Source organism: Drosophila suzukii, chromosome 2R, assembly GCF_043229965.1.
Source record: "Drosophila suzukii chromosome 2R, CBGP_Dsuzu_IsoJpt1.0, whole genome shotgun sequence".
Lineage (NCBI taxonomy): Eukaryota > Metazoa > Arthropoda > Insecta > Diptera > Drosophilidae > Drosophila > Drosophila suzukii.
Genome location: NC_092081.1, coordinates 3,124,277 through 3,148,973, shown reverse-complemented (window position 1 = coordinate 3,148,973; position 24,697 = coordinate 3,124,277). Strand labels below are relative to the sequence as shown.

Here is a 24,697-nt window from a genome sequence, read left to right as displayed (position 1 = left end):
GTAAACATAACATAAAAATGATCAGTTTTATTTCATTATATATGTATTTGGAAAGCCTTTTCTGTCTCAAGACGGCAACGCAATCCGATTTAGTTTCTGATCGGCTTTCAAGGCGATCGTATGTCTGTTTTCCTACCTGATCTTTCTGAGATGTCTCAACCCAGGCCGATTTTGTATTACGACGATCGCAGTCCGCCTGTACGCAGTTGCCTTATGCTAATCAAGCTTCTAGATATCGACGTAGAGTTAAGGTTTGTCGATCTTTTCAAGGGCGAGCAATTCCAGAAAGATTTCTTGGAGGTGAGTGAAGCTAATTTATGCAGTTTAATTTATGAGGAGTGAGCATTTAAATTTTTGGGGAATTCTTAGGGTATGTTTTCAAATAAAAAATATATTTTGAATTGCATGCTTTTAGTTGAACCCCCTGCATTGTGTTCCCACTTTGGTGCACGGCGACCTGGTGCTGACCGACAGCCATGCCATACTCATTCACCTGGCGGAAAAGTACGACAATGGCGGAAGCCTGTGGCCCCAGGAGCATGAAGCACGTATGAAGGTCCTGAACCTCCTGCTCTTCGAGTGCTCCTTTCTGTTCCGCCGTGACAGTGATTTCATGGTGGGCTGTTAACCAACTCTAGACACTACATGTATTAATTACTTTTCTGGTCTACAAATGTACATGTTCCGCAGTCGGCGATCGTCCGCCAGGGATTCGCCCAGGTGGACGTGGCACACCATGAACGCAAACTGACCGAGGCGTATATCATCATGGAGCGCTACCTGGAAAACAGCGATTTCATGGCCGGGCGACAGGTAAAAACCACCTCATCTGATTGCGATTCCCTGTCGGAGTGGCGGTTCAATTAAGTTTAGAATTTCACCTTTGTCGCTGCGGTTTCAGCTGACGCTCGCCGACTTATCCATCGTGACCACATTGAGCACCGTCAATCTCATGTTTCCCCTGTCGCAGTTCCCACGTCTGCGGCGCTGGTTCACCGCGATGCAGCAGCTGGCTGCCTACGAGGCCAACTGCAGCGGACTGGAGAAGCTGCGTCGAACGATGGAGACCGTCGGGGGCTTCCAGTTCCCGTCCCCATCCTCCACCGCCCGCGAGGAAGGGGAGTAGCTCCGGATGGTTATTAAAATCCGTGTTTAATTTGACTTCGGGTCGGGGTAACTTGCTGTTTGCACTGCAGGCGAAGGGCTCACAGTGGGATCTCCACAACAAGCAACTACGCAGCTCGATCTTTAAATTCCAATATTTTCATAAAATTCTGTAATTTCAGTTGTTGCACAACAAACAGTAAGCAAATGAGCTTCTGTTATAGGTATAAACATTATGTGAAATGAAATACAAATACTGTTTGCAACATTTTAAATCAAGATAATGTGCATATATGTACAATAATAAATCCATTAATATACCCACAGAGAAGAGAGCAAATTAATTAAAATTGCGAATCAAAATATTTCAAACTACAAACATACATTCAGATTTGTGATTTTGAAGGCTACAAATAATGTAAAACTACACAATACAATTCTTATATTTCTAAAATAGTGTGGAAAGTTAAAAATTCCAAATGTTTTAAAAATAATTAAGTAAATGACGAAGTTTTTTGGTTTCATCCCACTTTTCTGCTAAAGACAATACGATATTTTTTGAAAATGGCCAAGCACCCCTAAAAATGTAAAAGTATACCCAACCCTTTATAATTTCCCCGAATTTTGAATATTTGTGGGTGCAGGCTACAGACCTTTTGCTGCAAATGGATGTTTGCTGTGGGGGGAGGAGTACATGTGTTATGCCGTCAATTTCAATGAAATTTAGCAGCCTTAAGCCTGCTCATTAGCATATACGCGTATGACCCTTGTTTGCTCCAAAAAATGTTGGCAAATATTTGACTGCTCTGGACGTTTGTGCCCTAATGACAGCTTGTCAGGCCTAATAGCCGTATCGAGTGCCCTCCAGTTGAGCGGGGTAATCCTCTTTGGGGGCCAGCCGCTAATTGCTCCGCTCGAAGCTCGAGGAGCCAGTAACTCGATCCTGGTCAGCCAACTCGAACAAAGTTTAACGCACGCATCACGCATCACGCTCCCCATCCGCATCCGCATCCATCTTTACAACTTGGTGACTACGTGCACCTGGTCCTTTCATCGGATTTCTGCTCCTTTGGCCCGACTTCTCAACTGCCAACTGTCGGGGAAAGTGCAGCGATTCCCATTGCTTTTTGTGGGTGCCCCAGCAACATCTTCCCGAGGCACGCGGCAAACTTTGCGCCCTGCAAGTTTTTCAATTTCGCCGGCGTTGTCTCAACATTTATCTGCCCCTCACGTTGTCAGTGCTTGTACAGAGATTTTTTTGTCATGGTCGCTGGGACGTTCTAGCTTTCTGTCAACGGCCAACCAAAAGCGCATCTGGTTCCCAGATACATACAGCTGAATTATTTTACTTAAGTTTCGCAACACTCTGCTGCCGCAGAGATTAGCAACTTTGTCAGGGGATTTGCATCAACTTGCCGGTTTACCTGGGACAAAGAGTCGCAAATAACCATTTGTAAAGGCGAGAGGGTTCCAGAATCTGAACATATGAATACCTCACGTAAGATATTTGATATATTTTTTTCATTTAAACCCAATAAGAGTACACCAAGTATCAACTAAACTACATAATTTAGTTCTATTCAGGAAATACATTGCGTTCTTGCTGTTGATGATTTATTAAAAAAAACTAAATGAATTCGAAAAATTTTCGTTTTTAATTGATCATTATTAAAGCTCTTTTTAAATTTAAATCGATTTTATAATTTAAATATTTTTAATCCATTTAAACCTTCTGAGTAAAGGAAAAAGCTTGTTCATCCTTAGAGGATTAACTGTATATACAAATATATAAAACACAAAGAGAACTTAGACTTCAAAAAATGCATATTTATAAAAACTTTTATTTAATTCAATGAGTTTGATCACAATTTCAAATTTACATATTTTTAATCCGTTCAAGAACAATCGTGACTAAAGGGAAAAACTTTTCCATCTTAAGAGCATTAAATGCGCCAATACTGTATTTTCTGAATTTTTTCTAGCAATTTTTTGTCTGTATTTGCATGTTGCTATGAATTCGATTAAAGGCCACGTTGCCCCATACAGGCGACTTTATTTATGGGCCATTCCAGCGCCGGATGATGATGATGCAATGCCACCCACTGGGACATGTCCCAGCCTAGCGAAATCGAATTGATATTTAAAAGCAAATTTACTGTACACACTTCGCGGAATGGCAATTTAATTTAAATCATTATTATTGTTGTTATGATGCTAAAATAAATAATTAAAAGTGAAAGGGTAGGAACTTTTCAACCTGCATAAATTAGGCACAGCAAACACAGATAGAAAAACAATGGAAAACAGGGAATCAAAAATTTATTTTTGCCTATAAATGGACGATCTTTTTTTGGTGCGCAACAGATGTAGAATAACATAACAAAAGGGGAGGGATAATATTAAATGTTGCAAAAACCCATTGAAAATTAATAAAAGTCCTTGTTTAATTCCTCATTGCTTTTCTTCGGGTTTTAGGTACTCAAAAACGGAATTTGTGAATTCCATTATTTTCATTCAATACGGTTTTCACTTTAAATGTATAGATATGATGAATGCTGTCACCAATATTTAGTTCTATCTACTGTACTGCCAAATTTTATAAATATATGCTTTTTAATAATAATAACTTAAAAACCAACAACAAAACCCAAAATAAAGTTGGCTTAGTAATTGACAGAATAATTCTCTGTGCTTTTATATTATTAAACACCTGATTCAGATACATCTGTAGATACCTCTCTTAGGTGCCCTACATGTTCACACACTTCCTGGCAATGGGAATCACCATAATTAGGCGCATAATGGCTTCAAATTAGCATAGCTGTTAAAAATTGGAGCCCAGCCATGATAGAACCCTAATGCGGCACACATTGCCAGTTGCAAATCGAGTTACGGATGACAGACGACAACTTTTGTTCCAAACTTTTTTCGGAACGAGGGAGGGAGGGTCCAGAACTCCTTGAGCCTAATGCTGTCGAAGAATACTTTGTGCAAATTGATTTAGTGAGAATGCTGCTTTGAAGTACGCCCTCAGCCCTGCCAGTCAATTTGTCAAAATGGAAAGTTTTGCGAGGCGGGGCAGGGGATGAAACCTCATTACACGGGCCTAGTAAGTAGCCTAGCAGCCAGCTTTAAAGTGTTAGCCAGGAAATTCAATTAGGCCCGGCCATTCCGCAGTGCCGATTCCCCATTCGGGGCATTCCGAGACCAGAAGTCGGCGGTGCGTGATGCTGAAATATTGAAAAACTTTTCGCATTCGCCCATTGGGACAAGCGATTTCGGGTTTAGCTCTTCGATTACTACTTGGGGCAATGATTGCTGATTTTATTTTGGGTCAGACATCTCGCCCTTGGCCACTGCCGAGTTGGCCATAAACTGAAGTCACAGTCGAGTTATTGATTAAAAATGCTGGCTGCTCACTCGCCGAAAGTCCAGTCCCATTTCCAGCTCTTACTTTGCCGCCCAACTTACCGCCCCCGCACATATAAATTTCTATTATGTTATTTTCACCTTCCATATTCTCGGCCATCTGCGGAGCAGACCTTTTTATTGTGGTTAAGTGCTAGGCTTCGTGGTTGCGGTCCTGCTGAATTTCTAATTAACCTTTTTTACGTTTTCCGGGCGGAGGCTGGGTCACGCCCACACCGCCCGTATCATTTGTCTGGGGCTCTTGTGTCAAGATTTGCCGAAGAACGTTCGGTCGAATGATAAGTATTGGGTGAAAGCCAACAGAACACAAGAGAACAGAACAAACAAACATCTGACAACCAACAAACAAAAAGTTCAAAAGATTTTGTATCAGCAATAATTGCTGAAGCAAGTTTGGAACAAAAGGGAAACTTCCTTTCAAGGGGAATCGGCAATACTCTCTGGAGCACAAAAATTCTATAAATTCTAAAGTTTTTATACAAATAGAATACAAAATCTTTAACCTATAACAACACATGTTATATTTTATAGAAAAAAACTTAACTGAATTTATACTTTAATTTTCTAATATTTATTATATATTTGTATGGGCCCGAGAAAAGTGACACATAGTAATCTTTAAACTTATGGTTTAAGATGGCGTTTGACCCCCAAACGCTATTAAAAATATGGGAAATGGGGAAACATAGTAGACAAAACATTTATATTAAAATTGTAAGCAGAAAAATAAGGGTCTCCGATTTTGTAATACAATATTTCTAACAATCCATTCAAGTTTTTTAGGCACCCAAATCGACCCGCAGTAATGTGTCTACCTGTGTTCCCCAGCTTATATGAATAAGAGACATAAAAGTCGCAATGCTCCTTCTGCAAAAAGTGTAGGGAAAAAGTCAATAAATAAATGTAAATTAATGCAAAGGTTAGTCAAAAGTATGCCCAAAGCTCTTCCACCTTTGTGTTTTGGGTTTGTTCGGTCGAGTTGTGAGGACCGCAGTATTGGCAGAAGGTAAAAATTTTAAGTAGCAACGTATATCTTCTCTCAACATTGTGCGACCAATGTTTCTTCGACGACAATGTGAAAATGTGAAATTTATTTAATTGCTTTTGTCGCAAGGAGCGGGAAAACGTCTAGAGAAATTATGGGAAACTTATAAATAACTATTCCGTGCCATGACCGCGGCGAATCGAGTGTTTATTTTCGTTAACGGGATGACGACATTGGGCATGATTTTCCAATTAAACGTTGAGCTTAAATAAATAATGGGTCTATTCTGGGGCGGCCAGCTCACTGGCGATGCGGCACGAATTCAGTATCTGCTCAGATCGAGTCGATGCTGTTTTCTGTTTGTTTGTAAGTGAAATTGCAGTCTGCAAACTCAAACGCTTGACTCAATTTCCGTTTCCGCCCAGCTCCACTGTAAGCCAGCGGAAGCGGCACAAATGCCAGCAAGTGGTTGCTGCCCCAAGGCGGGACCTTTCCCCCTCCGCTTTCGCCTATAGCGGAATACCCACTCCCTGCCCAACGACCTAATTTTCGCTTGACTTCACTTCGGATATGCGCTGCCATTTTTGGACCATTGTAGGCTGGCCATTTAGGACGCAGGACTTGGCCTTTGTCGAGTTTTTATGCTGATTTATGGGGAAATAATCCCGGCTAACTTAGCGCCTGGAAATGGTTTCCCGCCAGGATGTTTGCACACTCGAATCTAATTTTCTCGGCCGCACATGTGTGTGTCCCATGTCCTTTGTGCAATTTGGCAAAACGACGCCGGCTGACGAGGATGCATGAGCCAAGGTCCCAAGGGTCCGGATAAACATTTAATCAGCCGTTTGTTTGAATTGCAATCCAACTGGGCGACTGAGCTTTCCGAATCCTCGAGAGTCCCATACCGTAATTGAATTTGATTCTTTCACTTACAGCTCCGAGTTTTTGCCCACCCCTCGGCGAATGCAATTACAATAATTTAATTGCCATGAAAAATGGCGCACATCTGCGGGGCATTAATTAAATTTTTGTGAAGACAATAGTCAAAACCCAGCCTAGGGCAAATTTAATTCACTTAAACGGCAGCCATTGCGGTTTACTTCAATCCGCCGAGTATTTGTTAATTAAAATAAAAAGACGACGGTCCGTCGAAGTGCCGCGGGCCAAGCAGGCGGTAAAAATAAACGAACACGCCATCTGTTTTGGGGCGAGAGAAAAACCAGAAAAGCCTGGAAAATCTCAACTATTTCGGTTCCACCTGTTCGGAACTGAGAATTTAGAAATAGTCGCGCTACCCATAGCACAAATCCGTCGAGCCTTTTACGTGTATGCCGGGGCCTTTCGCGTGTTATCGAAATTGTATCCGCTCTAGCAGAAGATTTTCGCCTCCCGAAATAGATGGCGCTTTGGCCGATTTGTTTGTTTGGTTTTCTCCGACTGAATTCATAAAATATTCATTTTTGTTAGGGGGACGCGAACTTTGGCCGTTCCAAATCGCCTTGACTTGTCCTCTTCACTTTATTGCGCTCTCGTCGAAACTTGGAAGAATGGTTGGGTGATGGCTGTCCTCTAACAAAGTGCTATTCAATAACACAAGGCGCATAATTCAAGTTAATTGTCTGGTCATAAAATAATCTCTGGCCTTGTGTTTTACAATGCTTGTAAATGGTTCTCTTTTGCTGTGGGGGTTGGTAATCTGGTTTTATATGTATTAACAGATTATAATTGCAATACATTGCTGGTTTTATGGGTTAAATGGATTTATGAGTATGTCGAAAATAATTTTTTTATTAATTCATTATGATCAATGTTTGTTTTAATATTTTTTTAATTAAAGGCCTTTCAATATGACTGGTCATTCAGTTATAACGATTAATTAATTGATTAACTCAGTTATTTAATTTGGGATGTTTTTTGATTAAGCTTAAAAAACTATTGCAAGCCAAAAATCTTTTAATCTCTCAAATGCTAAAAAAATACCATAGAAATGCTCTATATGAACGTTAGGTACAATAGTTTTTCGTGTTCTTTGTCGCGTAATAAAGCTTCGATGCAGCCAGAAATATATTGGGAATAAAACAACTGTGTTTTGTTATATAAATAAAGAATTTGGAATTCAGCCCTTGAAGTTTGAGCCCTGTATGAGTGAACGGATTTGTTTTTTAAGCCACAAACACTCCACTTACTTCAAACCCAAACGAGTTGGATGTTTCAGTTTTAGTGAAATGATTTTCAGTTTCAATTTTAACGAAGCTAAAAAGAAATTAAATGAAAGAGTTCAAGTAGGTCAGTTCCAATGCCAGTTTATTTATAATCAGTTATTATTCAGTTATTTAAAATTAACTTTGCCAAGCAGTAAGGTTTGGATACATTTCTAGTTTACTTAAACTGATACTTGCTTTAACCAAATCCAAAAAAAAAAAAATTAAAAACCAACCCAAAAAAAATTATCCAAACTGAACTGAAAATATTTAATTCTAACTGGATAACCAAGCGGTGTTTTGATTATATTCCTTCAGGACTTCAGTGGACAACAAACATTAGACGAAGTAAAAATGAAACCTTGAATAAAATGTGTTTATTAATTTTGGAAAAAAATGTATCTTATTTTAAAGTTATTATTGAGTTAGATAAATTTGGGGGTGTACACGCCGTTTTTAAAAAATACTTTCAAAACAAAAAAATAATGAAACAAGGAAATAACAAACATGAAGTTACTCGAGAAGTTTAAAAACCAAATTGATTTTAAAAACTAAATGTTAATATTTTTGAGTATGTTCTATTCCCCTGTCAGCTCTGGAGGATGTGTCTTTCGGTGGGAACCAAATGGCTGCCACTTTTAATTATGACCCAATGCATGCCGGTGGAAACTACGAGCAACGAATGCACGCGCCAGAAATGAGTTCAAAATGACAGCAGGACAGCAGGAAAGCAGCCTGCTGGCCTGGTCAAGTCCGAAAAATGCGGCTAACATGCAAATGAGCAGCGCATTTTGAAGAGCACAAGGCACACAGACACATTTCCATCGACTGGTAATGTGTGAAAATTATTAGGCATTCGTTGTTGCTGCTGCTTTGGATTTTTCCTTTTTCTCGGCCGATGATGATCTAATTTTATAACGCACGACTCATTTGAGGGAGGCGGGCATGGTCCGCGCTTCGAACATATAGAACGCCCACGCCTCGAAATTTTCACACACTCGACTCCGAATTCGGATATATTTTTGGAAAATTCTTGAACGAATCGGTCGGAGAACGCTCTCTCGCGCTTTAAAAGCCGCATACGCCCCGTTGGCCGGCATCAGTGTTAGCTTGTCAGAGCTTTAGTGAAGATCCCACAGAACCCGAACCCAAAACCAAAAACCAAACATGTCTCTTGAGCGTGCCGTTCGTGCCAAGGTGAATACTTGATCAGTGAAAAAAAAGAAGATCCTTAAAATATACCACAAAAAAGTGATCAAATGTGAAAGCTAAGAACGAGTTTTGTGAGAAATTGTGCCTAAAATTTTATTTGTTTTTATTTGACCCACCTAGATTGCCGGCAAGCGCAATCCCGAGATGGACAAGGAGGCCCAGGAATGGATCGAGGCCATCATCTCCGAGAAGTTCCCCGCCGGCCAGTCCTACGAGGATGTGCTCAAGGACGGCCAGGTGCTGTGCAAGCTGATCAACGTGCTGTCGCCCAACGCCGTGCCCAAGGTCAACTCCTCGGGCGGCCAGTTCAAGTTCATGGAGAACATCAACAACTTCCAGAAGGCCCTGAAGGAGTACGGTGTGGCCGATATCGACGTCTTCCAGACCGTCGATCTGTACGAGAAGAAGGACATTGCCAATGTGACCAACACCATCTTCGCCCTGGGCCGTGCCGTAAGTTTGAGATCGTATTGAATCTACCTGTGACCCCTCTAACTCTTGGACCTTGGACCTTTGCAGACCTACAAGCACGCCGACTTCAAGGGTCCCTTCCTGGGCCCCAAGCCCGCCGACGAGTGCAAGCGCGACTTCACCGAGGAGCAGCTGAAGGCCGGCCAGACCATCGTGGGTCTGCAGGCCGGTTCCAACAAGGGAGCCACCCAGGCTGGCCAGAACCTCGGCGCCGGCCGCAAGATCCTGCTCGGCAAGTAAGCTGTCCGGGACTGGAAGCCAACCCTTTTCTACACGTATGCTAAGTGAACTACCCATATATTTTGTATGATGAAACATAAACACAAAGATATTCCTCACCAAAGCAAAACTCAACACCAAAACACTCACACAAAACAACACACAGAAGCAACGCAAAGGCTTGTCGCCTTTAATTAAGTATACGCCTAAGTTAATCTATTTATGAGTACAATAAAGTAATTCAAAAATCCCAGTTTTCGACTTTCCGATCACCTCTATAACCTTGAGCTCTCTACGTTCTTGCTGTTGATTTTTGTGTGGGTGTAGAGACTTTATTTATCTGCCTATGGTGCGTTCTAAAAATGAATTCCATACGTATAGATATATATATCATCGTATCAACGTTATAAAGCAAACGTAAACACACTCCGATGAGTGTGTGCGATGTGAAAAATTCCGCTGAAGCGTGTCGAGGTCAGAGCACCAGCGATGGGCAGAGTTAACATCAAGATGGGCATCTATACATCGTCTATATGTAAGGACAGGAATGCGCCCCAAACGAATGCCGAAACTCACCTGTCCGAGGCGTGAAATTGTTCACTCTAAATCACACAGACATATATGTATTGCAGGTGCAACTATGATGGTGCCAAAAATGAGAAAGGCCAGATAGCTCTTCAGAATATTTCACGCCTTCAGCTGGCACTTTTCTAATTTCTTAATTTATTATAGTCTGTCAGAGGGTCCTATTGATGGTTTTCCCGTTAAGCTAGAACAGATCTTGCTTGGAACAATCTCGAAACCTATATTTCATTCCTGTAATTTCATAATATAGAAAACACCAAAGAAAACAAAAGAAAACTCAAAAGTGTGTCCCTAACGAAATATTTGGTAAGACATATTTCCAGCTTCCAATTAATGCATTTCATTCCCAAATTGTTTTTTCTTATTTAATTAGTCAGTAGTTGAAATGTCCTCTCATTAGTTCTGGCTAATTGTAGCGTACTAAAATCGTGTGTATTTCCAACTTAAACAGTACTCAAAAAGGATGACTAAGAATAAAGCGTGCCAAATTCCGAATTCCTATTTTTAGACTTTCAAATTTTCCAACAATTGGTCGCTTGAAATATAAATGAAAACAACCAAACGGTATTTCCCCTTGGTTTGTTTTCGTTCAACATATAGTAGGAACAAATAAAAACAGGCAAATAAATAACAATCTTGACACTGAAATTGTGGGGGAAATATATTTTCTTATAATGGTTCATTTAGAGATTTTCTGTACCGATTCAGGGTTATTATTGATGCATACGCTTATGAGTAGGAAGTCTTGGGATATTCTCTCAACCAATTAACCCTGTTGTTTATAGTATTAAGGAATGACAAATGCTGAATTATTTTTGTATAAAAATGTATTTGGTTGAAAAGCGTAGATAACCTTTCAGAATGTTATACTCTTCGTAGCTCTTTCGCTGCCTGTCACAGATTGGAGTCGATTTGAAATGGACTTCAGGGTTTCCCTCAGACTGGAGACACTTTCCTCCTTCTCCCGAATGTAAGCCACAGTTCGATCGTAGTCGTACATCAAGGCGGGCAACGACAGGAGACCTCCCTGGAAGGCCAGTTCATTCATCTGACCCCGTATCTTTTTGTGCACCACCTTCGCGCGACAGAGCTGAGTCTTCAATCGGTGTTTAGCCTCGTTCTTTTCCAGCAGCTCGACTTCGAGCTTATGAAGTTTTTTTTTAAGCGCAAGGCACTTCTCGCGAGCATGCTTGGTCAAGTGCAGGTCCGTGTGGTATTGGTTGCGCTGCTTTTTCAGGTCCAGGTTTCGCTCTAGGTGGGTTTAAAATAAGTATACTAGTCGAATCGAAAAAATTCTGAAATCCCTACCTTCAATCTTCTTTTCTAGTGCAAACACTTTTGTTTGTACAGTTATAAAGTCCCTCATGCTTACGCCATCGCACACGGTCTCTATATCTTTTATTTGCTGGGGGAAGAATGTTTATTTTAGGTTTTAATTCCAAAAATCCCAAAAAAAATTTAGGTAAAATGGGATTGTTAAAACAAAGGTAGTGAAAGTGGCCAGAATATTAAGTATAGGATTCGGAAAACTAAGTAAATAAATATTCTAAAGAAACTTACGGACAAGAAGTTCACTTGAATACGGACTGACAAAATTGCGGACGAAATGGCGGCCAAAATGGCGGACAAAATGGCGGACAAATGGTGGTCAAAGTGGGGGTCAAAATGGCGGACAAAGTGGCTTATACCCACTTCTGTGATGCGGCTCAATGTGTGCTTATGCGAGATGAGCAGGAGTCGGGTGTCGCTGACTTGGTTCCGGTGCTCCGCCATCAGCCGCAGCTCGCGGGCCACAAACCGCTTGAGGAAGTCGGTCTCGGCGTCCGGGCGAACCAGAAGACGTCGGATCGTCTGCTCCAGGTGCTCCTCCGTGCTGAGGACGATGTGCATGGCGTGCGAGAGGTCCAAGAAGGCAGTGGCCATTAGGATTCCGTATTTTTCCTTCACGCTGGAGAGACGCTCTTGGGCGTAGGACAAATAAGAGAGGGCGTTGTCATGACGAATGCAGTAGCTCGCCTCGTCCGCGTGGGACAGCGTGTCGAAGGGCCGCTTGTTCTTGAGGCGGCGGTAGTACTCGATCATTCGGTCCTCGAGCATTCTGTGATGGTCGTTGATCAGGATGTGGTCGTCCACGGCACTCTGCAGGGCGGCAAGTAGCTTCTCCTTGTCCAGTCGGTTCCGGATATACTCATCGCTTCCCGGCCGATCTACTACGACCACACTTTTTATTAATTGGTTGAGGAACTCGCGAACAACCTGTTGCGTCTCCATAAGCCTAAGTTCTTTGTCCACGTTGATGACGGGCGTTTCTCTTTTTGCCTCCGTGGCTGGAAAAAAGGTTTCGAAGTCCGTGTATTTTTGGGATTCGTTTTCGGTGGACTCTGTTATTGGAACGTCGTGTATAATCTCCAGGGACGACTCTTGGAGCGACTCCGAATCTCCCAAGACAGTCCGGGAATCGCTGTGCGTTTTACTGGATGCCTCCTCCGCTGCTTCGGAACTAATGCTTTCATTATCATCGTCTAGGGGATCCCTAAAGTTTTGAGGCTTCTCTATTTTTGAAGGCCGTCCAGATTTCCGCTGGACAACCGGCTCGCTTGACAGCGAGATATCAGAGATACTGGGCACCAGCATCAGCGATTGGACGGCCGTCTGCAAGGGATTGATGCTTTTGGATCGCTGGGTCTTTGGGTCCTCCGACTCTGATTCAGAGGAAGATTCGATTGGTTCGACCAAGTCTTCGTCCTCAGCATCGGCTGCGATCAAATTCGTTCCGAACGAGACTAAGTCCGATTGTAGGGAGGTCCTTTCGGTGTCACTGCCGACATCGTCCTCATCCTGCTCCTCGAAACTTCCCTGCAAACTTTTCCTGCTTTCTTCTTCGATCTGACGTTCGCGTTCCAGCTCCTTTTCCTTTTCCTCCTCCTCCTTGCGCTCCTTCAGCCGCTCCATGGCGTCCTTCAGCAGCAACCTCTTTTCCTCCTTCTTCATCTTCTTCATCACCATCTCACTTGTCCTCGAAAAGGACGAAGCTCGTTTGGGGATAACTGAAGTGGACTGTCTACTATCTACCGATAGAATTTCGACAAGGTCTTCAGAAAAAACTCTGACATTGTCTTGAGGAACTTCTTCCAGCGCCATTTCGGTTTGAGGTTCTTCACTTGCTTCGGCTTCCATCATGTACTTTTATATATTTTATTTATTTATAGTTTCGTTTTAATTGTAGTTTTTATAATGATTTTATATGCCTTTCCGTTTTTTTTTTGTTTTTTAGTGTTACTGTATTGAGTTGTTGTGTACTCGTGTACATTTGTTTTGTGATTGTAACCTAATCTTTGTTTGACAGCCATTTCAAAGAGTAAAGATGATCGAAAGGCCAAACCCTGCATGCCTAATAACTTACCTTAAATGTACTACTCTTTTCAGCGTTCTCCAATCTAACAAGAAAGCCAGTAGAATATTATTTACACTTGCAGCTAAAACTATATTATGCACATAAAAAAATATAAATCATAAATTTTTCTGGTTTGTATATAATTAGACTGATAGCACTAGCTTACAAAGTAGAATTCATGAAATGCTCCCAAGTTTTTGATGGTAAATTTTGTTACTGTTAGACCCCTGAATTCCGGTGGCTTTTTATACCCGTTACTCGAAGAGTAAAAGGGTATACTAGATTCGTCGGAAAATATGTAACAGGCAAAAGGAAGCGTTTCCGACTACCACTAGCCGTCTGTCCGTATGAACGCTGAGGTCTCGGATACTATAAGAGCTGGGCTATTGGGATTTGACATGCAGATTCCTGAGCTTCCTGCGCATCGCAAGTTTGTCTCAGCAGGGTGCCACGCCCACTCTAACGCCCAAAAACTGCATAAACTGTGGCTCCTGCAGTTTTGATGCTAGAATAAAAATGTTAACTGAAATTTATTGTTCTCATCAATAACTATCGATTGACCCAAAAAAAATTTGCAACGCCCACTGTAACGCCTTTAAACCGCCCACAAACTTCAAAAAATCGTAAGTATGAACGCGGATATCTCGGAAATTATCAAAGGTAGAGAATTGCGACTTCAGATTCAGATTCCGTAACCTTGTACGCAGCACAAGTTTGTTACGCGAATATGCCACGCCCACTCTAACGCCCACAAACCGCCAAGGCCTGTGCCGCCCACAATTTTCATGCTAGAAAAAAATTTTAACTGACATGAATTAGTCTCGTCAATACCTATTGATTGACCAGAAAAAAAGTTTGCCACGCCCACTCTAACGCCCATAACGCTTAAATCTGACTACCGCCCACATAACCATACATTGAGATCGCGGGTAGGTGGCGCATTTCAATCTCGCTTTGCTGCTTGCATATCTCCATCTCCCTTTGGTCCCTTTAGCTGAGTAACGGGTATCTGATAGTCGAGGTACTCGACTATAGTGTTCTCCCTTGTTTTATTTTAAATTCAAAAGAAAATAGATTTTGATTGGACAAGTAAAATAAAAATTTTGAAGGACATAGTGGGAATCCAACTTGAACTAAATTCCAGCTAATAAAAAAGCTGGGAGTGACCAAAATTCCAGGTAAGTTGTATTAAAAGCGTGTGTTAAAGTTAGGTGTTTGAAATTTTGTTCGGTAGATAGACTTCAAATTTGGTTTTTATTCCAGGCGACATGTAGAATACAAGAAATGTTGTTGTCAGTCGGTTACAAAATGAGATCAATTTCGTCTGTTTTCGCATTTATTACCACTTTATAAAATTCTATACCCCAGAACAGAAAAAAATATGATGACAAACTAGCCTCTAGCGACCCAAGCAGTTTGGTGGCGTATTAGTGAAAGCATCTGATTTGTTGCATGTGGTGTGCTCTTTTATTACTTTTAAATGATTAGTCCGATCTCAAAAAATTTTGGCATAAAGATGGGTATTGATACAAAGAACAAAAACTTTTTTAAATTATTCAAAAATAATAAGAAATGTGATTGGTAGACTGGTTCTAGCGGAATGGTGGGCGTGGAACCCTGCGGAAACAAACTTGCGCTGCGCAAGAAGCCCAAGCTCTCATAGTTTCCGAGATCTCAGCGTTCATACGGACGGACAGACAGTGATCCTGATCAAGAATATAGTAGTATACCTTTTACTCTACGAGTAACGGTTAAATATTACACAGTAACGAAGTCATACAATTTTTGTAAGCCCTGGAGTGGAAGAGAAATATGAACAAAGACCATACTACCTAAAATGTAAAGCAATTTTTTAGGTCGAAAAAAAAATATTCAATGGGTATAAAATGTTTAGCCTTAACAACTAGTAAATACATAAAAGCCATGTCCCAATACTACCCAAACTGTTGCCATTAAAAATCAGCCCTTTTGGATATTGGATAAATCGTTGTGTTTATTGGAGTGGTCGGATTTGAGTACTTTCTACAGACTTCTGCCTTCCACATGGTCGACGCGACGTTGGAGTGCCTTCAAGGTCTCCCTGAGCTTGGCCACACTCTCCTGCTTCTCCTTCAGTCGCTCCACAGTTTTGTCGTAGTCGTACATTAGCGACGGCATCGCCAGGATGCCGCCCTGGTAGGTCAGCTCCCTGGTCTGCTGGCGCATCTTGATGCGCTCCAGTTTCACGAGGTAGAGACGTTTGCGCAGGAAGCGCTGCTTATCGATGGCATTCTTCAGCAAGCTCTTCCGAACCTCAAACTTTTCGGCCAGTGCCAGAGCCTTCTCCCGGTTGTGTCGGGTGAGGTGAACGTCCATAAGGAACTGGGTTCGCACCTTCTTCAGCTCGATATTGCGTTCTGGGGAATCAGGAACTTGACCAATCGTTTTCAGAGTGCGGGTAACTAGGGCTTACCTTCGATTTTCTTCTGGAGGGCAAACACTTCATTTTGTACGGATATATAGTCCCTGATGTTCACTGTGTCGCTTAATGTGTCCAAGGCTGTGATTTTCTAGAGGATTAAAAAAGGTTAAAGGTTTCTTTAATTTATTTACAATTTTAAAGAGGATCTTAAAATGCGTTGATAGGAAGATCGGGGTTGAGAGCTTAAAAAGCTAGCTAGTTACTTAGTTGATCGGACGACTATATCCAAAAGCAGTGATTTTGTCCTTCCCCTGTCTTTTCTGTACTTACATCCATTATGTGGGCCAAAGTGTGTTTTCTGGTGATCAGGAACAGCCTGCTGTCACTAATCTCGTTCCTCTTGACGGACATGTGCCTCAGCTCGCGATCGACGAGGCGACGCAGGTGGTCCGAGTCCGGGCGAACGAGGTACTTGTGGAACAAGTGCTCCAGGCGTTCCTCCGTGATCGAGGCGACGCTCTGGGCGGAGTGGAGATCCAGGATCACTCTGTTCATCTGGACGCCGTGTTTCTGCTTGGCCACGTTCACCCGTTCCTTTAGACTGTCGAGCAGGGCCAGTGCGTGGAAATAGCGGGCTTGGTACCGTTTCTCATTTTCCTCCGAGAGGGAGACGAATACCCGGGCGTTCCGGTTGCGCTTGTAAAATTCGGTAAGCCGGTTGGACATCATTTCATTGGTGTATTTCTCGATCATATATGTATCAAGTATTTTTTGGAGACCTTCCAAGAGCTTTTTCTTGTCATATTTCGCGCGAAGCACGTTCTCCTGATTGTGGTAATCCGACCTTTTGGCCGTCTCCTCGATAAGATCGAGAATTAATTCACGGACCACATTCTTGACCGTACGGGCATGCAAAATGCCTACGTCCTCTTCATCGAAGCGTTCTTCGAACTCCACCTTGTTTAAGGCGCTGAAATCATCCAAAGTAACGCCCTTCTGTTTAGGGGTAGGCGTGTCAGGAAGTTCGGCGAATTCAGGTATGTCGGACATATCGGAGGAGTCGTCCTGACTGTCAGGAGCCTCCTCCTCATCGTGCTGCTCGTGGTCCAAATCCACTAACGATTCGGATGCCGAGCTGGAGCGGGAGCTTAGGTTTGCTGTGGGATCGACGAACAAACCCTGATCAGGGTGGACGCTAGTCGCGGACTTCTCTCCCGATAACTGCACACTCAGTTCGTGCTCCTCCGATATGTCCGACAGACTGGGCACATCGAAATCCCTTAGAAAGTTGGTCTTCAACTGGACGGAATCGGGGTCGGCGGGGTTCAACGTTCTCATAGACATCATGCTAATGGCAGCGATGCTCATCGTATCCTCCGAATCGTCATACTTCGGATCCTTGTAGAATATAGTTTTATCAACGGGTGCATTGGAAAAGCCAGCCGGAAATAGGTCCACCATTCTGTGGGTCTGGATTTTCTTGAACAGGTCCTCTCCCGACTCATCGGTTGTCGCAGTCGACGCCGTGTCCAATTCGTAATCGATGGGCTCATCAAAGTTAACCAGGATTTCTTGTTTCTCTTCCTCTTCTTCCACTATTTCCCCCATTTCTTCTATGTTTTCCCCTGTGAAACTTATTGTTTTGATCGGTTCCTCAGGCAGCATAAAGCGGTTGCTGGCCAAGTGCTTTAAACGTTCTTTTCGCTCCTTTTTCAGTTTCAGCTTTCTTTCTTCTGGCGAAAGATCATCTGTAGCTTCTGTTGTCGGTGGCCCCACATCTTGTCCAGATGTTTCGTTACCTAAGTCGTTGGCGATTTCAGCTTCGTTGCCCTCCTCCGTAGCCTCCAAAACTGCGGTTGGGTCAGGCTCCTCCTGTAGAACGGGTTCCCCATCTATCGGTTGCACGTCCTCCTCCGGCTTAGGGATTTCCCCAGCTACCACCGTTGACTCTGGAGCATTGTTAACCTCCAACTGGTCTGTTGCACCCTTTGTGGTCTCATCGACTTGCAAGACTTCTTCCATGGTTTCGGGGTTTTGGGCCATTGTGAGTATTTTTGTGTTTTTTTTGTTTATTATTTTTTATGGTTTATTTAATTTTTAAAGTTTTCTTGTTTGTTTTTGTGTATTTTTGGTGTAGTCTTGTGGGTGTATTGTGTTTTTGGAGTTGTTTGTGATTCTGACAGTTAACTCAAAAGATGTAGGGGAAAGATAAATTTTAATAGATTGTCTTAATAAATTAAAATCTATTAAGATATTTGCTTAGCTAAAGTTATATTTTACTATACAGTAAAAAGATTAAAAAGATTTTAAAATATCGCAAAAGTACAAGGTGGCATACTTTTAGGCTTGGTATAATAATTAGTAGACATGCACACTGTATGTATTAATCTTACATGTTAGGATATATCTATTTTAATAATTTGTTTAATATTGATCAATTTAATTCACCTAAAAGGTAATGCCTGCAAAATCCAATTTTTTATCTGAGCCTTCGACCGTCTTGTCCCAACTTAACCTGCAACTTCCCATTAAACGTTGCTCGAAATTAAAGCGAATCTCCTCGTTCTTAAGCACCATCTGGGCTCCAATTGGAGGTCCTAAGTAAATCTTGCGACGGCTTTAAAGTTGATTGATCGTTGCCCATTGTATGCGTGAGGCTCCTTTTTTTATTTTGTACCAGTGCGGTAAACTTTATGACATTGATAAATTTTTAATAAATATGACAAAATGTTGGTGCTTTAATTCACTTCATCCTGCCGCCCTTTCGGGCAGCACCAGGTGCCAGGAGATTTACATAAAAGTGCTGCAGTGCTGGAGAGTGTAATTTGCATAGGAAGCACTGCAGCACTTGGATGGATTTCGGGTCTTAATACTTTCCGTTTGATTGTCTTGGCGTGGAAATTGATTCAGCAAAATGCCAAATTGCTTTAAATTATGCATGAGCCTGCGACTTTCTCCCATCCCTCCGGTTGCCTTTGATGTTCGGAGGACATCTGGGAATCATATTCAATAAGCCGGATCCGACGAGCAGGCAAATAACTTTTTTATGACTGACTCAGAGGGCCAATCCCCTTTGATGGCTGTTAAATAAATTTGTTTTCGATGCCGTTTAAGCCGTTGCCACGCCTTCAGGTGAATAATAGGCAAGTTTCTGATGGACTTTTAATGGCAGGGCAAACACAGGCGACACAATAATTGCCCCTGGTCATTCGTCAGCGGGCACATATGGCTTCCTATTTCGCAGTCGGTTCACGTCCTTACCAAAACCGAGGGAATCCTTTTGCTATTTATCATTCCGTCCGAAACTTTCCGGGAATCCTTTTCTTTTCCGCTCCTCTGTTTGTCTGCATTAAGTGGCATTTTCGGCTTAGGCGTCTACAGTATCTAGCGGATACTTAAGAGAACTCTTGAACTTGACTTTCCCTTTCCACAACGCTTCAATTACGATAGCACGTTGCGCGAAATTGTAATTTACGAGCGTTTTTGTACACAGCGAGAGAAACAGAAAGCCTTTTACAATTTAAGTTTGTGAGTTTAGGAAAGTTAACTTTCAAATAAAGTATACTGAAACTACAAAAGTAAGAGGCAATTAATAGGAGAAATTAATTTTAATTAATTACAGTGTATGTTAAAATAAAATATTTTACTAATTATTCGATTTTTTTGCTATGTATCTTATCTGCCTTCTTGCAATAAATAAGAATTTGTCAACAAATTTAATCAGTTGTTTTGACTTTAAAAAGTATTTATTCTTTGATTTAAAAAAAAAACAAATTATAGCTATTCAACAGCAGCGAAATGTTTCTAAATAACAAAGTGAGTCAGTGCTTTTATATTGGAAACATTGTTTGCAAAATAATTATTTGCTGATAAAGCATTTATACAAGCCATCTTCTAAAAACAGATCTGGGTGAAGATGTAAGTCATAGCAAAATAATTTGCAGCCTTTTGAACTTTGTTTCTACAAGGAACTGTAAAAATTAATTATTGACATTTTTTTTTCCATTGGGGTTGAAGTTCGAAGTTCTTTCATTAATTATCATGATTTAAATTAATCATGATTTCTGATCGATAAATGTAAAAACCATAAGGGTTCGTAAAGCCGAAGTTTATATACCCTTGCAACTAAAACTGTATTATGCTATTTAAATCATACTTTTATTACAGATACTGTGTTAATGGTATATATTCGGCAGATTCGAACATAAACATAGTCCAAAGAAAGCTATATCAAAAAGTCGCCTAGATTTTGATAAACAAGAAATTGATATTTCCAAAAATTAAATACCTAAGAGTAGAAGAGAATAGGAGCAAAAAAAACGGAGCAAACATTTTTGTATATATATTTTTGTATTTAATTTGAAATGCCGAAATCTACTTCCCACAGTAAAAGAAAAAGTGCGAGTCAAGCATTTTTTCAATTATGTCCCCGATCTTTCCCGTAGGAGCCATAGGATAAAGTTATCCGATACATACATGTACTACCTGAAGTAGTAGAAGGGTTTTCGGAAGTTTTAATCTCGACAGCGTTAGATCTGATAGATTAGTTAACCAACCATTAGAATAAATAAATGATAATTTGCTACTTTTTTTTTACTGTGCGAAAGTAATTTCGTATTTGTTCCTCTGTTTTCAGGGAGCGTCAATAATTACAAATTGCGCGTCGGGGTTGATCTCTGGTGATCCGTGGGCTTATCAGCCCGATTTCGCCCGCTTTGCTTTGGCAGCCTGATAGTGCATCGCATCCCACAGCCTCTCAATTTGTTGTCATGAATTATGCAACTCGAGTCTGGAATGCTGGACTCGCAATTGGCACAAGCTCGGAAATTGCGCAGTGCGGCGGATGCTGAGAGAGTGTTATGTGCAATCTATATGCGATTTATACACACAAATTGCGTTTGATGGAGGCTTTAATTACATCTGGGCCCGTAATCACAAAATCGCCGTATTTGTGGAAACGATCATTTTGAGGTTTCTTTTAAAATCTTCGCCATCGGTCATATTCAGTTTGAAAAAGTTAGTCTAGGCGCAAAGTGTGCCAGAGGATCACAGAAAGGTTTAACTTTACAAGGATTCAAAAAAGAATAGCCAATGCAGCGATCAGTGTTGCTGCTGGGTATTTTCGCCATCCTGCTCTGCGCTGCAGTGGCTCTGCCCACAGGTCTGTCCAGATCCGAGGAGGATTGGCTGGAAAAGATGCTGGTGGAAAGCGAAAACAGCGGTGAACTGCAGGACCTGGACTACAGCAGCGGAAGTCACGCCGTCAAGCGATCTGCCAAGGATTCGAGCTCCTCCGAAGAAAACAAGAAAGGTGCCAAGGACAAGGCGAACAGCTCGGGAAGTTCCTCATCCGAGGAGAAGTTAACAACTGGAACCGCCGTCCATGCAGAGGAAACTACCACTGAGCCCCCCGCCAGGAAACGACGGGAAATTGTTACAAGACGTCCGAATATGGAAATGGATCTTCTAAGTGACCTCATATCCAAGGACTTGCAGGAAATTTTAACAATTGACCTGAGTGACAAAAGTAACCCAAGTGATCCTGTAACCAAAGACTTCGTGGAGCGCAACTACGAAAACTTTTGTCACAGACTGGAGGAAAACAGCGTTAAAAAACCTGATCTCTATATACACTATTTGTGGGTAAAAGAAGTGTTCTGTGACGGACGGGAACCTAGAAGGAGGCGCGAAGCTGCCGACAAGGATCAGCAAAAGCATAAAGTAACCAGCGAGGAGTCGGAATTGGATTACCAGGCCGGGAAGGAGCTGGAGGAGGAGATGGCACGGGCTACAGCGGATATTCTAAAGATTTTAAACAGCAAGGATAACACTAGCATCGAGGACTACGCCCAGGGGTGCGAAGTCATGGAGGTCAGCTCCAAGGAGGCCAACGAGGCCACCTATGCGGAATAATTTCTCTAAGCCTAATGATTTTAAATAAACATGACGAAAGCTAAAAAAAACTTACACTTGTTCTTTCATTCTTTCCTTATCAATTATATATTTCAAAATTTCAGGGTACTGAGACTCAACGTTTACGACTCCCAACTTGTGAATGAGTAACAATATAAAAATGTATATGGTTTGATTCGTTATCTGCAAAAAATTATATTTGTATGTATGTTGCCTTTTACATTTAAATTTGAGACAAAGCTGCTGCACGACTATTAAATATTGAGAGTTTATTCAGTTCCAAAAAAACCGCCGGTAGGACAAGGTCTTATACATATTTCTGCAAAGAAATTCGATTTAATCAAATGAAACCAACAATGTTATTGCTCTTAATCTCAGTAATCGTGCTGAGTACGGCAGGTGCTCTGCCACGACGACCTGAGGACTCCAGAAACAATTATAAAGATGCGATGACCACAGAAGGAATTTGCCCTCTATGCTCGGTATTGCAAAAACGTCACGGCGATAAGGAAGATTTGAAGAGACTGTGCGAGATGGCATGTAAATCATAAGCCATAGAGAAAGGGAAATAATTAAATTAAATATTAAGTCTTTAAATTGGTGAATCATAATCATCATGAGATGATCATAAATTAAAAACAAATAAAAGAAAAGTATTAAAAATAAATTTCTAAGTCTTTGAGTTGGTTACAATTTAACTTCCTGGAACTCAGTAACACTTACTGTGCATCAATACCTATAAGATATCACTGTGCTAAGTTTTAGGGTTTTGGAGTGTAAACGCAGTTTTGATTTCACATTCTTAACGCACTCAGGGAAACAAGTCAGACCCCATTTGGCGTTCCTTTACATAAGCTCGCATTTGGATATCTGACTTGTTTCAATGAGTACTTTCAGATTTGCTCTGTGTATTTAATACTTTTTAAAAAACGACTGAATTTGAATTTTTCTCATTTGTCATAAGGATTGCCATCCTTAATGTCGGATGGATGTACATATGTTTATTGATATTATTATTAAAAAATTATAGCGAGACCAGAATTACGTGTCAATTTAAAGGGACTACAGGCAGCTGATATGCCCGTTATCTACCCGACTCAATTAAATTTGAGTCAATAATCGCTGGGGATGTGATAGTATATTGTTGAGGTTTCTCGGGTAGCGTGTGCAACTGGTCAGAATCAGTCTGAAAAAGTCAATCTAAGTGAAAGCAGCAGCAAGCGGAAGCCAGTAAAAAGGAGTTTACCAGAATATACCAGGGATTTCAGCAATGCGTCGATCTGGTCTGCTGCTCTTAATTTCAGCCTTTGTGCTGAGTGCGGTAGTGGCTCTTCCCACGAGTAGGGAGGAAACCGAGGAGGTGGACTACAGTGAGCCCTCGCCACTGGAGCAGGTCGAAGTCGAGGACTCCAGCGAGCAGATGGGCAGTACCGATAAAGTTATACGCAGGAGAGCCGCCGAGGGTGACAGCAGTTCTTCGGAGGAGCTTAAAACCGGTGCCAAGGAAGAGGTAAAGGAAAGTGTTGACAGCTCCGCGGAATCTTCATCTTCGGAGGAGGAGCAGAAGACGGAGAATGCAGCCAAAATATATGGGTCCCAAGCCACAGACTCCGCTGCCAGAAGGCGTAGGTCAGATGAAAGATATAGGAACCTGTACCTCCTTGCCACCATTTGCCCAAAAGCTGATACCAGCCATTTGGAGAAGGGCAGTTCCTTAGATAGAAGAATTGAAATAAGCGATATGTATGCAATTTGTGACTCCTTAAAGCAATAATGCGTTCGATTTTTGATAAAAAAAACTATAAAAAGCAACATTATGAATATAAATAAACTCAAATAAAATCCCAAACATACCAAATTTGTGAAAATTCTCTCCCTTAGTCACTGTTACCCTGACCCATTAGTCATCTGGGGCCTTATCAGCTTTAGAATCCTTATCAAGACAGCGTAGTCAATGTCGGCGAAGCTCAGGCCAAATATGTCAGTTCGATGTTTGTTTGAGCATTAATCTCTTTGGTTTACTAAGAACTATTGTTTATATTTTTGACAGGGAGTTCTTAAAATAAAGTAAATCTTAATTTTAGGAAAGACATTTATTTAACAAACTTATATTTATGTATCATATATTTCCTTAACTTTATACTTATGCAAAAAATATAACATTGCTTGAATGTTTCCATTTAAGGAAGAACATTGAAACAGTTTACTTCGACACCCTAAATCTCATGATATTGAAGGAAGAAAAATTGTCTGCCAACAAGCAATGCAGGTATTGCCTTTTTATAAACGGCTTCTTTGTGACTCGTGTCATCTGCATTTTGCGTTCGTTCCGACGTTTGGGATATTGAAAACTTTGCTCGCAAATTTGGCTGCCGGCTTTATCCCTTTGTCTGTCTTGTGGCTGTCACCATTTGTTACTGTTCTTGTGGGTGATAAGACACGTTTTGTTACCTCCTTTATGACCAGGCCAACAAATTTTGTGCAAACTATTCCTTGAACAAACTACAGGCATATGCATACCTACATGTGCAGTATGTCCTGTGCTAATCGAATTTTTTTTATCAGGTGTGTGTGACTTGTTGTGGGCCTTTCTCCTGAAATTTCTTTCACATGGATTTCTGATTTTCCATTCTTGTTTATTTGACAAGCGGAATACTTTGCTTGTGAGGATGGCACGTTCAAGTTGCCTGTTCGGCCGTAATACTTGGGCGTTGACATGTTCCTGAAAGAAGTTGAACACAATGGCTTTAAATTACTTACAATTTCTTTACAATTCCTCTCAG

General features: G+C 41.4%; 6 protein-coding genes and 1 long non-coding RNA gene across 8 annotated transcripts; 5 read left to right on the top strand and 2 right to left on the bottom strand.

Moving 5' to 3' along the window:
- Positions 1 to 87: 87 nt before the first annotated feature.
- On the top strand, positions 88 to 1,428 carry GstE14 (Glutathione S transferase E14). The gene is made up of 4 exons (XM_017087951.4): positions 88 to 300; positions 416 to 616; positions 691 to 813; positions 902 to 1,428. The coding sequence occupies exons 1-4, from the start codon at positions 121 to 123 to the stop codon at positions 1,124 to 1,126; spliced, it is 729 nt and encodes a 242-aa protein (XP_016943440.3). The 5' UTR covers positions 88 to 120; the 3' UTR covers positions 1,127 to 1,428.
- Positions 1,429 to 1,444: 16 nt separating this feature from the next.
- LOC118877055 (uncharacterized) lies at positions 1,445 to 3,343 on the top strand. The gene is made up of 2 exons (XR_005014010.3): positions 1,445 to 2,602; positions 3,132 to 3,343. It is a non-coding gene; the product is annotated as an uncharacterized lncRNA (long non-coding RNA).
- Positions 3,344 to 8,828: 5,485 nt separating this feature from the next.
- On the top strand, positions 8,829 to 9,874 carry Mp20 (Muscle protein 20). Its single transcript, XM_017087510.4, has 3 exons — positions 8,829 to 8,916; positions 9,052 to 9,384; positions 9,451 to 9,874. The coding sequence occupies exons 1-3, from the start codon at positions 8,887 to 8,889 to the stop codon at positions 9,640 to 9,642; spliced, it is 555 nt and encodes a 184-aa protein (XP_016942999.3). The 5' UTR covers positions 8,829 to 8,886; the 3' UTR covers positions 9,643 to 9,874.
- A 1,152-nt stretch (positions 9,875 to 11,026) lies between these two features.
- On the bottom strand, positions 11,027 to 13,522 carry LOC108019653 (general transcriptional corepressor trfA). 2 transcript variants are annotated; one of them, XM_017087538.4, is made up of 3 exons: positions 11,899 to 13,522; positions 11,515 to 11,611; positions 11,027 to 11,457 (listed from the first exon to the last, which is right to left on the bottom strand). In XM_017087538.4, exons 1-3 carry the CDS (start codon positions 13,384 to 13,386, stop codon positions 11,063 to 11,065), a joined length of 1,980 nt encoding a protein of 659 aa, XP_016943027.3. In that variant the 5' UTR covers positions 13,387 to 13,522; the 3' UTR covers positions 11,027 to 11,062. The 2 variants fall into 2 exon arrangements, with proteins under 2 accessions (XP_016943027.3, XP_065720017.2); XM_065863945.2 differs by lacking the exon at positions 11,515 to 11,611 and having other exon boundaries at positions 11,300 to 11,457.
- A 2,054-nt stretch (positions 13,523 to 15,576) lies between these two features.
- LOC108019642 (cilia- and flagella-associated protein 184) lies at positions 15,577 to 18,187 on the bottom strand. Its single transcript, XM_017087526.4, has 3 exons — positions 16,332 to 18,187; positions 16,053 to 16,149; positions 15,577 to 15,996 (listed from the first exon to the last, which is right to left on the bottom strand). The coding sequence occupies exons 1-3, from the start codon at positions 18,042 to 18,044 to the stop codon at positions 15,623 to 15,625; spliced, it is 2,184 nt and encodes a 727-aa protein (XP_016943015.3). The 5' UTR covers positions 18,045 to 18,187; the 3' UTR covers positions 15,577 to 15,622.
- A 2,811-nt stretch (positions 18,188 to 20,998) lies between these two features.
- Positions 20,999 to 21,968, top strand: LOC108019623 (uncharacterized). The gene has a single exon (XM_017087504.4). The coding sequence runs from the start codon at positions 21,093 to 21,095 to the stop codon at positions 21,912 to 21,914; it is 822 nt and encodes a 273-aa protein (XP_016942993.3). The 5' UTR covers positions 20,999 to 21,092; the 3' UTR covers positions 21,915 to 21,968.
- A 1,120-nt stretch (positions 21,969 to 23,088) lies between these two features.
- Positions 23,089 to 23,772, top strand: LOC108019647 (uncharacterized). The gene has a single exon (XM_017087531.4). The coding sequence runs from the start codon at positions 23,185 to 23,187 to the stop codon at positions 23,686 to 23,688; it is 504 nt and encodes a 167-aa protein (XP_016943020.3). The 5' UTR covers positions 23,089 to 23,184; the 3' UTR covers positions 23,689 to 23,772.
- Positions 23,773 to 24,697: the final 925 nt, after the last annotated feature.

What these genes read in the sequence shown, in the direction of transcription:
- GstE14 (XM_017087951.4), top strand. Translation starts at nt 121, where the DNA reads ATGTCTGTTTTCCTACCTGATCTTTCTGAGATGTCTCAACCCAGGCCG. An exon ending in TCCAGAAAGATTTCTTGGAG is followed by an intron (nt 301 to 415) that starts GTGAGTGAAGCT and finishes GCATGCTTTTAG; the next exon opens with TTGAACCCCCTGCATTGTGT. An exon ending in ATTTCATGGCCGGGCGACAG is followed by an intron (nt 814 to 901) that starts GTAAAAACCACC and finishes CTGCGGTTTCAG; the next exon opens with CTGACGCTCGCCGACTTATC.
- Mp20 (XM_017087510.4), top strand. Translation starts at nt 8,887, where the DNA reads ATGTCTCTTGAGCGTGCCGTTCGTGCCAAG. An exon ending in AGCGTGCCGTTCGTGCCAAG is followed by an intron (nt 8,917 to 9,051) that starts GTGAATACTTGA and finishes TGACCCACCTAG; the next exon opens with ATTGCCGGCAAGCGCAATCC. An exon ending in TCTTCGCCCTGGGCCGTGCC is followed by an intron (nt 9,385 to 9,450) that starts GTAAGTTTGAGA and finishes GGACCTTTGCAG; the next exon opens with ACCTACAAGCACGCCGACTT.
- LOC108019653 (XM_017087538.4), bottom strand. Translation starts at nt 13,386, where the DNA reads ATGATGGAAGCCGAAGCAAGTGAAGAACCTCAAACCGAAATGGCGCTG. An exon ending in CATTGAGCCGCATCACAGAA is followed by an intron (nt 11,612 to 11,898) that starts GTGGGTATAAGC and finishes TTCTTCCCCCAG; the next exon opens with CAAATAAAAGATATAGAGAC. An exon ending in ACTAGAAAAGAAGATTGAAG is followed by an intron (nt 11,458 to 11,514) that starts GTAGGGATTTCA and finishes AAACCCACCTAG; the next exon opens with AGCGAAACCTGGACCTGAAA.
- LOC108019642 (XM_017087526.4), bottom strand. Translation starts at nt 18,044, where the DNA reads ATGGCCCAAAACCCCGAAACCATGGAAGAAGTCTTGCAAGTCGATGAG. An exon ending in CTTTGGCCCACATAATGGAT is followed by an intron (nt 16,150 to 16,331) that starts GTAAGTACAGAA and finishes TTAATCCTCTAG; the next exon opens with AAAATCACAGCCTTGGACAC. An exon ending in CCTCCAGAAGAAAATCGAAG is followed by an intron (nt 15,997 to 16,052) that starts GTAAGCCCTAGT and finishes CTGATTCCCCAG; the next exon opens with AACGCAATATCGAGCTGAAG.
- LOC108019623 (XM_017087504.4), top strand. Translation starts at nt 21,093, where the DNA reads ATGCAGCGATCAGTGTTGCTGCTGGGTATTTTCGCCATCCTGCTCTGC.
- LOC108019647 (XM_017087531.4), top strand. Translation starts at nt 23,185, where the DNA reads ATGCGTCGATCTGGTCTGCTGCTCTTAATTTCAGCCTTTGTGCTGAGT.